General features: G+C 37.3%; 1 protein-coding gene across 1 annotated transcript; it reads right to left on the reverse strand.

Moving 5' to 3' along the window:
- Window positions 1-137: 137 nt before the first annotated feature.
- LOC134742946 (twinfilin) lies at window positions 138-14445 on the reverse strand. The gene is made up of 9 exons (XM_063676166.1): window positions 14272-14445; window positions 13478-13555; window positions 12392-12503; window positions 10981-11143; window positions 9740-9873; window positions 8958-9061; window positions 7984-8127; window positions 7648-7766; window positions 138-6615 (listed from the first exon to the last, which is right to left on the reverse strand). The coding sequence occupies exons 1-9, from the start codon at window positions 14294-14296 to the stop codon at window positions 6463-6465; spliced, it is 1032 nt and encodes a 343-aa protein (XP_063532236.1). The 5' UTR covers window positions 14297-14445; the 3' UTR covers window positions 138-6462.
- Window positions 14446-14452: the final 7 nt, after the last annotated feature.

A 14452-nucleotide genomic window follows, 5' to 3' on the forward strand; every position in this document is an offset into this window, starting at 1 on the left:
GTCGATATCTTCCGGCGGACTGATAGTCAGTGGGCCCCTTTAGTTTGTACAACAAATTTCAATTTGATAAGAATATACATAAGGTGGGAAACGTGTTTATAAAAATACCGTAACAATGGCTAATTTAAAAGCATTTATTAAAATTACAACGATATTGCACGCTATACAAAACTATTTCACGTCATGAAAGTACAAAAATACGCCAGACAATGTTACGTATTTTCTGCATTTAATTTATGTTCTTAGCTCATAAAAATATGTGCCTTATTTAAATGCCGATACAAATGTTTCAAAATCATCATTTTAATAGATAACAAATAGTGAAAGTAGCTACATTAAACATGTAATAACAGATGATGTTCATAAATAGTATGATTATAAATGAATAGTAATGATTTTAATTACATAAATTACATTATTGGCAAGTTTCTTGCTAATATATTACAAACAAACAATAAGTAACCCAAATAATAAAACAATTTAAATAACTATATCGCGTATAATGCATTTGAAGGGTTGATGTTGGGATGTGTTTTAAATTCATTATACGCGATATAATCCGTTTATATTGGTTTATTTCATGAACATCGCGGCAACAGAAGATAATAAAAATTTCCCCCGTAGTGCAAATTATTAGTCAACATGTTTTCAATAAAAAAGGTACCACTTTGTCGCTTAACATAAGAAAGAAATTTGCTTGTATCTTTATACGAATAACCTGTCAGAGCGTCCTTATGGAAAGCGACAATGAGGTACCTTTTGCTTGAAAACGACATACATATTATTATGTATTCAATAATTAGTATGTATGCGAGTTAGCAAATATAATAATTAATTATAATCAATTTCATTCATAGCGCGATTACAATGGATATTGATTATTTTTGCATAAAATATTAAAGATTGATTGATGATTACCATGATATTTTTTTATAAATGGATCACACGTAAAACAAGAACGGAATGACAGGCTAAATTGGCTAAAATAAATAATCAATAATTATTTTGACATATAATTATTTGCAAAACAGCTAGCTAGAGAGCTAGGTTTACATTTTAGATATCTGACTATTCGCCGAGTTACACCATAGACAAACTAACAAAGAGTGCGAAATGTCGCTTAACAATCTGCCAGGAGAGGGCTTTCAGATTCTTTGAGCACATAATGCGATCGCCACACCACAGCCTCGAACGTGACATCATACTGGGGCAAGTTGAAGGCAAGCGAGCTAGAGGAAGTCCCCCTGCAAGATGGTCGGATTCCATTAGACCATGGAGACTATATAAAGGAGCCAAATCTCTATGTATGAAAAGTGTCCATCAAAAAACAGTAATTAGGCGGCGCCACCATACACTGAAATACTACCAAAAACAACCTACGTAATTTGGTCGGGTTATTTGTTGCCTTATATGGTTCACGTTATACTCATGTCCCAGAGCCTAACTAGCGCCACCGGAGAAATTAGGAACTATTATTTAAAGCTGAAAGCGGTCACTTTTGCAACAATTCTGCCATAAGAGATTGGCATCCTTTCTATACCATCCATACATTAGACAAGCATGTGGTTCCATGCAGAGGGCGGCCCACATAGCCCTTTATCGCGTTAAATGGAGGGATATAGTTGTTGGTCACGATCCTCAGTCATGAGGGAACGACGAAGAAGATACAAAAATATGAGGTTTCCGAAGTTTTTCCATGTGGAACTTTTGTCATTCCGCAAAATAGTCCTACTTTGCTCCCCAGTGGGTAACTTCTCCAATTAAAAAAAATTACAACGCCTAATATATTCAAACATAATATTTATATATTATTATTTATATACTCAGATAAACGAAATTGTATATATATTTTGAATTGCTACATTAGTCATAAAATTAATCTCTCTTTTTTGGCGGGGCTTATTAATTTGGCGCACATTGGGGTAAATTTGCACCCCTAAGTAAACCATAGGTAAGAGCAAAATACCCCAATCAATGGGTATCTTATGCTCCGTATTCATAGTTTCGTTCGTTTTTGGTTTCATAGTTGATTTAGCGATAAAATATGTTACATACGATATTCAATACGTCTGAATATTTAATATTGAACATTTAATTTTTTTTTATTAAAAACTTCAAAGTGGAGCAAAGTAGGACCATTTTACGGTTTTGAAAACTTTACTACTAAGTATGACTAAGCTAACTTTGCATTGCGTTTTTCAATGACAGTGTGGATGTGGACCCAACATAAACGCTCTCATCTGATGATAAGGGGCCGTGCGCGTTGGAAGGTCTGCCAGCTTGTGACCTGCATCGGAAACATACCTAAACTATACATTGACTGTCACATTGCCACTTAACGTCAAAGCAATTGCTGCCCTCTACAGTTCACGTACGATTTCTTGCGCATTGTTAGTTCTGTTACTTGTGGGCTACATTGGAAGCTTAAACTTGACATTTACACTGCGCCAATAAACAGGCGGCGCCTGTGCTGCCCCCTGCAGTTCATGCACGCTCCCTATGACGCTTTGTTACTTTAAAATCAGCGCAGGGCAGAGTTAGCTTAGTTGGACCCTTAGCCTACTTGTACTACAGCTAGTATTATTGCGGTCACAATATTTTGCACTACTTTACGCATCTTAGTACTCCGTTATCTATGGTTTTGATGTATATCAAGTCTAGTATTAGCAGTCTAAATTAACAATACAGTAGAATCCGCATATGATGACATCGAAGGGAAGTGACAAACACGTCATACTAAGCGGATGTCATATAAAACATGATGATAATAATCTTTCGAGACCCGTCGGCTCCCTGGGTAGCCATATTTACTATATTTACTAGAATATGGGTCCGGGTCTCGAAAGGTTAACTTCTTATTTTTGATTATTTGTTAAAGATGAGTTTAATTAACCTTATACCAATTATCAACTTTGCACTGAGAATCAAAACTAAAACAACTTACAAGCCACGCACGCACCTAACGTCTTCACAGGGAAAGACGTGGGGACGGCCACGAAAACCAGCGAATGTGTCAGTATAAGCGGACATAATTTCATGAAAATACGATTTATAGGTCATAGTAAGCGATTTGTCACTATATACAAAGTCATATTATCCGACTTTTGTCACAAATAATTATATATGAAACCAAACTTCGCACAGTAATTACGTCATAGTAAGCGGTTGGTCTGTATAAGCGGAGTCATAATAAACGGATTCTACTGTACATATTATTATGTATAAGTATTATTAATACTGTTCTTAACTTAAGAGAGTATCATAGTGAAATATAAACAAGTGTACTACAGAAGACGGTCGGCCAGTCTTGCAGTTCGTATATTATAAAATGTGTCGCTCCTCATAAAATGGCCCTCAGGTTAAATGTCGTGTACGTTTAACGTTTATACAAATGAATGCATTGTCGGTAGGACGAAATTTGCTAGTACTTTAGACGAATAACCTGTCAGTGTCCTTATAGGAAGCAACAATATGGGAACTTTTTCTTGAAAACTACACATATTCGTTAAACATGGCGTAAGCAGCAGTTGAACTGAGGTTTCTTTTTATATGGATCGACACAAAATTGTTCTTACGACAAAATTATTCTGAGCAAATGTAAAAATAGCTTATATTTTAGTTAAATTTCACTAAATGAACTGTCGTGGTTAGTAATATGAGGCATATTTATATTTATAGATACGAAATATTAATTCATCATTATACAGAAGAACTTCACTTTCACTCACTTTCATGACAGGTGTGTATTGATAATATATGTATGTAAATGTACATAAACTTGAAGAATACGAAAACGTAAGTCATTGATTAATTTGTGTAATTGCAATACAAGAGAAAATTTATTGAAAGAATATTTTTGAATTGTACACCAAATATAAATGAGAATTTATTCAATACAGACTATACCTCATACACATTTGATACGTGGTTATCACAATGATGCGGATCCGCACGCCGCCCTGGTGTGTAAGCGAGACAGCGCTATGCACGTATATAGCGATGTCCCGCTCGCACACCGCGGATCCGCATACTATGTGAAGACCGCCATACTGCACAGTGCACATTCAAGGCCACACTTTATTAATACAGGGTGTTAAATACAAAAACAAGATTTCCTACTCTTTTTAAATTGATCACCATGTATAAAATTGAGTGACATATAATTAAGCGCTAAAGGCTCGGCCAAACACAAGGCTTGACGCAAAGCCGCGGTCGCGCGGCGCGACCGCCGCACTACAGGCTAACAGGTTAGCGACGTCACACAGACTGCGTCCCGCCGGCATCGCGCCCCGCTTCTGTCGCGCCCCGTCGCGCGCGTCCACGCGGCACGGACGCGCGTGAACGCGGCGCGGTCGCGGCGGCACGCTGGGTCACATCAGTCGGACGCGAATGAGAAACCTTCCGCGCGCGCATGCTGCTGTATGCGTGTTGACAGCGCGAGGCCGGCGCGACCTGTTTGAACAGGCATCACGCGGCGCGAACGCGGCGCGGACGCGGCGCTGCGTCGCGCCTTGCGTTTGGCCGAGCTTTAAGACCTTGAAACTTGCGTTTGCGACTGTTTGTATAGATATTTTTGACAGACCTTGTTTTAAGTGAACCAAACCTATGAAAGTTCGGTTCTCCTTTGACACTATCTGCAGGTACTCAACAGAGACGTTTGCAACAAACATACCATTTTTGAAATAGAGGAAAAATCCAAACCAAACTGATCCAAACTCCAAACTGGGCATGCTGGCCCACCATTCCACGAACACGAAGTAGTCCGTCTAAAAGCTAACTTTCCAGTGACAAAGTGTGGGAGGCTCAATAAGGACATTTTTTTTCTATAAACCATAGACTTTTAGGTTATTTCTAACCAGAATCACGAGGACGATGAACGATCGATTTAAAAAGGAAAAAAGTATCCGAATAAAATTGCTACTATAGCGACGCATTTTCACGTACATTTTTTATGGACCGTCACAAAACTGACATACAAAATTTGTATTCCTGAAAACTTTCCTTAACGTTATTTATTAAGAATTCAACGTTTTTGGTGGCACTGCCACACACTGTGACTTCTCAAGATCAATATTTAGCTGATTCTACAAAATTTCATCCGATTGCGGCTTTATTTTCTACGCCTTAGAATAGAAAGGGTACGATTTTACCGAACATTCTGATTACTGTGGTATCTAATGACACTGACCTCAAATTGGATTTAGTAATCGTTTATCTATTTTTACTTTATTTCAAAAATTGTAACTGTAGATAGAATTTCTTAAATTTAGTATGGTCACTGTGGAGAAGACAGCCTATCAGGTAAGACCGTCTACAAGCTTTATCAATCAATCAAATAATCTATTGGCCAGAATACAGTTTTTGATTAGCTGGTAATACAGTTTTTTTGCTCAGTGTGTTCGGCCCACATACAGGGATGCAAATATTGAATTAAATAAATACCTAACACATAATTTAGGACATTTTTAAATCAATATTTCGTCGCTTCTAACTTGCGATCGTACCTACACATGCTCCACTTACAGGTCGGTGGACCAGAAGGAGCGAACCTCTTCCCGTCTGTTTTTTAGGGTTCCATACCCAAAGGGTAAAAACGGGACCCTATTACTAAGACTCCGCTGTCCGTCTGTCTGTCTGTCTGTCACCAGGCTGTATCTCATGAACCGTGATAGCTAGACAGTTGAAATTTTCACAGATGATGTATTTCTGTTGCCGCTATAACAAATAACAACAAATACTAAAAACAGAATAAAATAAATATTTAAGAGGGGTTCCCATATAACAAACGTGATTTTTTTGTCGTTTATTTGCGTAATGGTACGGAACCCTTCATGCGCGACTCCGACTCGCACTTGGCCGGTTTTTTTATGACATAGGAGGCAGACGAGAAGAGGAATCGCATGATGGTAAGCAACGGAAGCTGGTCGGAGCGAAGTACGTATACAAATGAGCGTTTCTTTTTTTTGCCATTTTTTATGTGATTTTTTTGCCACTTTTGTGTTATTTCTAGTCAGGATCACGAGCCCTTTTCATCCTTATAGGAGAAAAAAGTGTCCCAAAATTTCCATAAAATTTTCAAACTTTCCTTTTGGTTACCGCCATACAAAGTATATAGGGAAATGGTAACACAATAGGAAAAAAACCTTGGGACATTTTTTTGTTTTTTTGTTTATTTGTACATTTTTATATTAGATTGTAATAATTGGGTTTCTTGCCTGCCAAATAAAGAATTTATTGTTATTTATTTATTATTATTATCCCATTAGGATCGAAAGAGCTCGTGATCCTGACTAGAAATAACACAAAACTGGCAAAAAAGGTCACATAAAAAAAATGGCAATAAAAAAGAAACGCTCAAATACGAGAGTTCTTACCATATGACGGTCTTCTCAACCAAAAAATGTACATATCGGTCTTCCCCACATTGACCTTACACTATTTTCCTTGTATTTCTAGTGCCGGTTACTGCAGGGGCTGCGACTTGGTGATCCTCTTAGCGCCCCTGTTGGGCGGCCCCTTGGGCTTGGCGAAGGCGGGGCGGTGCAGGTTGCGCTTGGGGTGGATTTCCTCGTATAGGAACTCCTCGGTGAGCTCCTTGCCGTCGTCGATTTCAATCTGAAAGTTACGCAATAAATGTAATTTCACGAGATTCTCATCATGGGAGATGGTGATGTCGACGAGCACGGCCCGGCGTTACGATCGATCTATTATCATAATGTCAGGCTTATTGGCTACAATAGTCCTGTCAGTGATGATAGATCGATCCCAATAGAGCGTGGCACGACCATTCTCGAGAACTGGCACAGGTAAATACTTGTAGTACGGTACTTCGCGGTCCACAAGGCCGTATAGAAGAGCAAGTTGCCGGTGAATAATCCTGGCCACGAGATTATGTCTGTGCAAGTACTCGCCGTTAGCAAGATGAGAACAACCGGAAATGATATGTCTGAGTGACTCTCCGGGACGTCGGCATGCCCGACAAATGTCGAATTTATTTATTATTATTATTATATACATTTTTTGATATTTTTATACATTTTAATTTTCAGTTTTAACCGTGTGTCGATAGATGGCAGTAAATTTACTGTGACTACAAATTTTATCATGACAGTAACCCTTTATCCTATATATTCTCTTTGGTTTAGGGCATACATTGAATTGCCTTGAAGAAATGTATATGAAGACACGACTAAAAACACTAAATTATTTAGACGTCCACTGCTGGATGTGACCTATATCCAAAGATCTCCATTTCCACAGCTGCGCTGCTAATACCCTCATCATAACTAGATGATTGGTTCACATTGTTTATTTTTAGGGTTCCGTACCCAAAGGGTAAAAGCGGGACCCTATTACTAAGACTCCGCTGTCCGTCTGCCTGTCTGTCACCAGGCTGTATCTCATGAACCGTGATAGCTAGACAGTTGAAATTTTCACAGATGATGTATTTCTGTTGCCGCTATAACAACAAATACTAAAAAGTACGGAACCCTCGGTGCGCGAGTCTGAGTCGCACTTGGCCGGTTTTTTTTTTACTTTATTGCACATAACAAAAGTACAACTGAACAGTCAGATTTAAATTAAATAAATAAATAAATTAAATTTATTTATTTATTTAATTTATTATTTATTTGTGGTTATACTTACTCGTTTTTCTATCACCACTCCAATTTTCTCTATGATATCTAAGAACTGTCCTTTACAGCTGGAATACAGCATCCTCTCTTTGATAGAACAACTATAACCGGGCATCGAGTAGATGAACACTGAAAATCGAAAATAGGATTATAAATATGATCATGCCCGCGCTATAACTGCGAACTACATTGTCCGTTTGTTTGTGTATTTGTCTATGATGTCTATCCATCGTTCGAATGTGCAAGAGCGATAAAAGACCAAAAAACATGGTTTCAGAACTAAATTTTTAATGTGCATGGGCGCTAGCCCTCTGACTATAGGTATTCTATCGTGTTAATAATGTACCTATGCTATCCATGTGGTCTCCCTCGTGGCTGTGTTTGAACACGTAAAGGTGATACCTCGCCTGGTCGCTCGGCACTTGCTCGGGCAGGCTCACTAGAGGGATATTGGCGGCTTTCGATAGGTGTATCTTTTCTTCTTCTAGATCTGTAAGATGTGGAATAGATCACATTAGCTCTTTCATAAACTGAAATGGTATTTTTATTTCATGAAAATAACATCGCTATATGCAAAGAAAAATTGTTTAAAATTTAAACGATAAATGTTCGCGCCAAAAAGGCACCCGCTTGTGACCTTGTGACATCATAATAGCAAAGAAACGTCAAATGTGAAGTGCAAATTGAACACTTTTTTCTGCTACAGTGACGTCACTCATGAGACAAAAATGGTGGTCGGCGTTTGCGGTCACGTGAAATACAGATAATAAAACTGCAATTTTAATTTAGAAATTAAAATTAATTCTTATGTTTTTATAACAAAATAGTATTAAACTCGTATTTCTTATGGTAAAAGCTATAACAATTACATACATCCATAATTTAATTTTGATAGATTAAACCACTATTTCCACCTAAGTGTTTTGTAATAAGACGAAAAATGTAAACATATATTTGACGTTGAGTATACCTTTGAACATACACTAAGGGTGAACAGCAAGAGCACCTCCTATCACTAACGGATTCTGGTTTAGCAAGAGAGATGGTGCTGCCATCTAAACAAATCTTGGCCGCGAAATCTGAAGACGCCTATTCGAATCCGGTCTCAGACACTAGGATATTAGTAAATTTTCACTTTACAAGTCAATAAGTACATCGTTTACAATGACATCATAGTGATATTTTAATGACATCAAATATCACTATGATGTCAAATTATTATTTGTATGTGTTAAATTTCAGTTATAATTTACATAAATTATAACTGAAATTTAAAATATTATATTTCAATTTATAATTTATACAGTGGTGGTTTCTCACCGATTTTAAACTGTATATAGTTGTAGGAACCCCTCTGTAGATCCATTATGGCTTGTTCGGCGGCTTCCGTGATGGGAAACGAAACGCCACCCATAGTTGATTGCCTGGAAATTACAGTTTATATTTTACATTACATTCATCATTAGAATCAGGCTAAGGGACATTGAGTATATTTATTTTTACGTCATACGCGATATACCGATTCCGATTCTTAATTCGATTATAATCAAACAAGTCAATATTTACAAGGTGTTTTGTGCTTTTAAGAATACCATCTTACTATAAATTTGCATTAATTAACTTGGTATTTACTACTTAGGAATACTCTATATTTCAAACTCCAAAGGTAGTTTCTTTGGAGGAAATCGTATTATATACACAGATTATTTAAAAAAACGCTGCTTAAAAAATAGCAGTCAATACAAAAACTACCCGCAAACAAAGTAAGGACCGAGGTTATATGACCTCTCTCACTCTTGCCATGATCACGTAAGCGTGAATGAAGTTTGACGACCCCGTTTGCAAGTTTGGTTTGCGGATAGTATAGAACTACTCTATTATATATTACATACATATTTAAGAAACTATTTTAGCAGACCGTTGTATCACTGGTGGGGTGTATACATTTAACTCAAATCCTACCAGCATGTTCTAAAGTTTTCCAAGAAAACTGATAGATTGATGATTCCCAAATATGCTCGGAAATGTCCCTCGGCAACAATGTACTATTGACGCGCTGCCAGTGGTCTGTCGGTTGAATGAACTATGCATCCTTTCCTTACCTAGAGTCGGTACTGTAGTTGGTGCTATGGTCGGTCTGCTGGAGTTCTTTCAAGGCCTCTTCCCTTTCCGTCAACGGCGCCGGCGCGCTGATGCCGCTCAAGTGCGCCTTGTAGCCTTTTAGGGATACTTCTCCCTGAAATAAACATATTTATTTAGTTCCAAGCCAGCCCCTGGACGCGGCTTATCACTAAAAGAACGGAACTACCGCGACTCCTCTCTGCGCTATATGTATGCCTTTAATATTTGAGGAGTTCCCTCGATTCCTCATGGATCCCATCATCAGAACTGCGTTTTGACAAAAACGGGACCAATCTGCATGCTTACAATCAAAAAAAGAAATTTTCAAAATCGGTCCAGAAATGACGGAGATATGGAGTAACAAACATAAAAAAAAACCGAATTGAGAACCTCCTTTTGAAATCTTGTAGTCGGTTAAAAAATACAGGCCTTAACAGTGAAAACAGACATCTAGCCTACGAGTTAGAATACATTTTCGACTATTGAGGTACAACCAATTCAACTGATTGATCAGATAACAAAATGGAACAGAAATCAGAAATCAATTATGTATAAAATACAATTCATTCAACTGCTGACCCGCAAGTCAGCGCTGATCTTCCGGCGAGACCACTGGTGGACAAAACTTGTACCATCTAAATGAGCCTTAAGAGTCCCCGGCAAGCTCGGCTGAATTTCACCTTCCCATACAAACGGAGTTTCGTTTTCATTTCAAAACTACGTGTTGTATTGTAATGAAACTGCACATACAATGACATGAGGTATATCTAGGTCTGTAATTAGTTTATATAGCTCCAATATATATAACAAACAAAATAAAGCAAATACAAGTTTTGTATGAAAAACTTTAATTCGCTTTATTTTTTTTTACTATGGTATCTGAAGCTACGTAAACTAATTACAGACCTAGATATACTTTATCCCATTGTAAGTACAAAGATTAAGGAGCAATCTAGCTAGTCGTTTTAAAATGAGAGTGTAACGTTTGTATGGAAAACCGAGCTTGCCGGGGACTCTTAAGCGTAAAGTAAGTGTACCTATTACTATCTAAACGACAATGACAATGCACATTCCTGTACTAAAGTATGAAATTAGCAGGGATTGAAAAAAACTTAAGCGTCAGTGCCATTAAGATAGTAGGCTAAAACTTTGGCAGGGAATTTATTCCACAGCCAGCAGCCTGACGACATTTACTTTGTTTTCATAATTATTGGTTTCCTACCTTGGTAGTGGCATGCATCTCGTCCTTTATATGTGCAGAGCCAAACTCCTGTTTGAGTGTCGCTTTGGTCGAAGCATACAGCATCTTGTGCCGGACTGCCGCCGAGTCCGGAGACCAACTGAGAAGCAACCACTCGTGGCCCAGAGAGTTTGTGGAGTCGAACCTGAAAACATAACAACAATGGTTTAGAATATAGTTAGGAGTCAGGTTTTTTGCTTGTTACTTAATCTCTAATATGTTAATTTTGGTGCAATAAAGAATATTTACTTACTTACTTACTTACTCTACAATAATACTGTGCTAAAAATAAACCCTCAGGATAAACCTGTTCCAAATAATAATGAGTAGCTATTTCTGAGACGACTTTTCATCAGGTCTTGCAGGATGGTCAAGCAGGTTATCTGGATATCAACCAAACTATCCTGTGGATATTTGAGGAAGATGAATGTTTGAATGAACACAAATTGCAACATTCTAAGGTTCCTGGCCTTTCATGGATCTAGTATATTTATACTAGATTCAGGTGGCCTTCAGTTCAAGCAACAAACAATATAATTATGCTAGCTGCAAACTAGATTATTGTTGCTGTTTGACCCAATGGTTGATTGGTAGAGAATGCCTTAAGCTTAAGGCATTGAGTACGCCACTTGTACTTTCTTGTATTGTGCTCTCTCTCTCTTTAACCCTTTTCTACCCTTCAGGTGTAGGGTGTAGGCCTCTTTCATTTTACGCCACTCGTCACGGTTCTGTGCGACCTGGAGCCACTTTTTCCCTGCAGTCCTTTTGATGTCGTCGTCCGAACGCATCCGGTGCCTACTTTGAGGACGCTCCTCCCTCCATGGTCACCACTCGAATAATCGTTTACTCCACTAATCGGTCTTTCGTGCTATATGATCAGCCCATTCCCACTTCAAACTGGCTACGCGTTTTACAACGACAGTTGTATTGTACAATCAAGGTTAAATAAAGAAACTATTTTCCAAGTTCCTATTTATAATTATTTTAGACATATTTAAGACTCATATTGAAACAATGCATATAATATTTGCTACTATGAAAAAAGTGAGGCTTACAGTTACAGATATCACAGTGACTGATGAGTTAACAAGCATACCCATATGTCAGTTTAATTAGCCAAATTAAACACGACAAAAAATTTAACAGTTTTGGACAATTCCAAAAATATTTTTTATTAATACATTTAGATCTTTTAGAATAATTGTTAGACCAAAAAGATGATGAGGTTGTTGTAATGTTTGTTTCAGGTATTATGGGATGATACCATATGTATACTAATCATTTGAAATTTAACACTTTTACAGCCCAATATCAAGCTTCATGCATTCAAACAAAGTTTCACAATGATGCATTGTGCTTCATGGTGTGGCGTTCAAAGGGTTAACAGTCTCACCTATATAACATGTAGCAGGGCATATCTTCCACAATCAGTGACGGTAGGTATTTGTCAAAGTCCTGTTCCCACGTCCCTTTTACTGGCTCTTTCTTGGCAAGAGTCAACTGTTCTGAAACATATTCAACAAAATACTTATTAACCTTTTCGACGCCCTAGCAAACACGAAAGCAGTCATCCAGAGGCCACGTCACCAAAGTGTCAAAACTGAAATTGAACTTTATGCATATGCATGTAGGTCTATGTTGCTCTGTGGTCTATGACCGATTAATCGGTCTTTGGCGTTGAACCTACGGTGCGTATATATCTGTCATTGGCGTCTAAAAGGTTAATATAAAATAAAAAAGTTTGTGACATTGTATTATAGTAATAAATTAATATATTTACTTATTAATTAATGTCAATTGGATATGGAACACAAATAGGCCAGTTTCATATTAAAAAAATTGACAGCAGTTCTCAAATAAAATTTAGGAAAATATATCAAAAAACACAAGCTCAAGGATGTTGGGCACTTTTAATAATTTTAACTTATTTTGAAATCAAACAAAAATACTCTTAAAACAGAGGTGGGTTCATTGTCACGTCAGTTGTTGCATTTATCATACCAACTCCATAGTAACAAAGCATTTAGGTTTCATAAAGTATATTAGTTAGTCAACTAGCCCAGGGGTCGGCAAACTTTTGAAAAGACCCAACCACAGTAAAAATCACCAATTTTAGGAATCTCAGAGCCACAAATGTTGTATTCGGTGGTCTAAGAATTCTAAATGTGACGTATTTGGTCCATTGAAGAGCCGCAGTCGTACCTCCAAGGAGCCGCATCAGCTTGAGAGCCGCAGTTTGCTGACCCCTAAACTAGCCTATTGTATAAACAAAATATACCTATTTAACAAATTCAATCATCCTGAGGCAGCAATAAGTTAAAATAAAATGGCAGCTGTGTGCAGGAAAATCTGCCAGAAGCGAGCAACACAAGCCACCCGTACAATTATTACTATCCCGTTTTTATTTCCCCATAATTCCTTCAAAGCCACAAACCTCTGTCCCAGGGTCCCAATATATAATACATAAATATTTTCTTACCATTATCTATACTGATTTTCATGACGCGTATTTTTCCATCCCTACATTTGTTGAAATACTTTTTCAGGTCTTCATTAGCTGCAAAACAAATTGTAATGAGCCGAAGTTTTTGAATCAAGGAAACAAAGTCAGTCAGTCATATGAACTGAACTGAATTAATATTTCGAGAGGTGCATACATTTGTGTAGACCAGGTACCAATTATGAATTGAATACATAAACCTGAAGGCTAGTTATTGTTGTATGCCTTAGTTTAAACATATGTATATCAATATATGGCCATACCTGGAGCAGAGTGGCAATGGATCGGAGAGAGTGGAGAAGGTTGGAGGAGGCCTTTGCCGAAGGGCAAGCAAACAAGGAATACAAACGATGGGAGATAATAGAGAGGTAAATATGCAACTGTTCCTAGTTCTGCAAATAAAGGCTATTTTATTTATTTATTTTATTTTATAACAATAAAACATATTCATCCTTTTGTAGAAAATGGTTAACATTGACTATGGTAAATATAGAAGATATTTGTTTCCGCCCTAAAGTAGGAAAAAAGAGTGGCAAAACTGAAAAATCTGTAATATTTATTTGACTACCAATATATAAATAAGTACAAAGAGATTTTTCAAGTAGGTATAAGCAAATAAGTCCCATATAACGCGGTTTTTATGTAACCAAAGTTATTTAAAGATATTATTCAAATCAAGGAATAAAGGCGTGGGATTACAGCTGTTGTAATGTGTACACGATAAAAAATGTGAAAAGTAGCGATATTCGGAGTTATATCGCTTCACGACATACCTTGAATACCCGTTTGATGAGACATCTCACGGTCAGTTCTGTAGTTACACTGTGTAAAAACAAGAACTACGTAAATATTGTTCAGTTATTAAAACTGTAAATACTTTACAATACACAAAAATACGCGAATTAAACGTAATGACGAGTTAATAGAACCGTCATGTCATGAAACCGTCCGACT

Source organism: Cydia strobilella, chromosome 7 (assembly GCF_947568885.1).
Source record: "Cydia strobilella chromosome 7, ilCydStro3.1, whole genome shotgun sequence".
Classification (NCBI taxonomy): domain Eukaryota; kingdom Metazoa; phylum Arthropoda; class Insecta; order Lepidoptera; family Tortricidae; genus Cydia; species Cydia strobilella.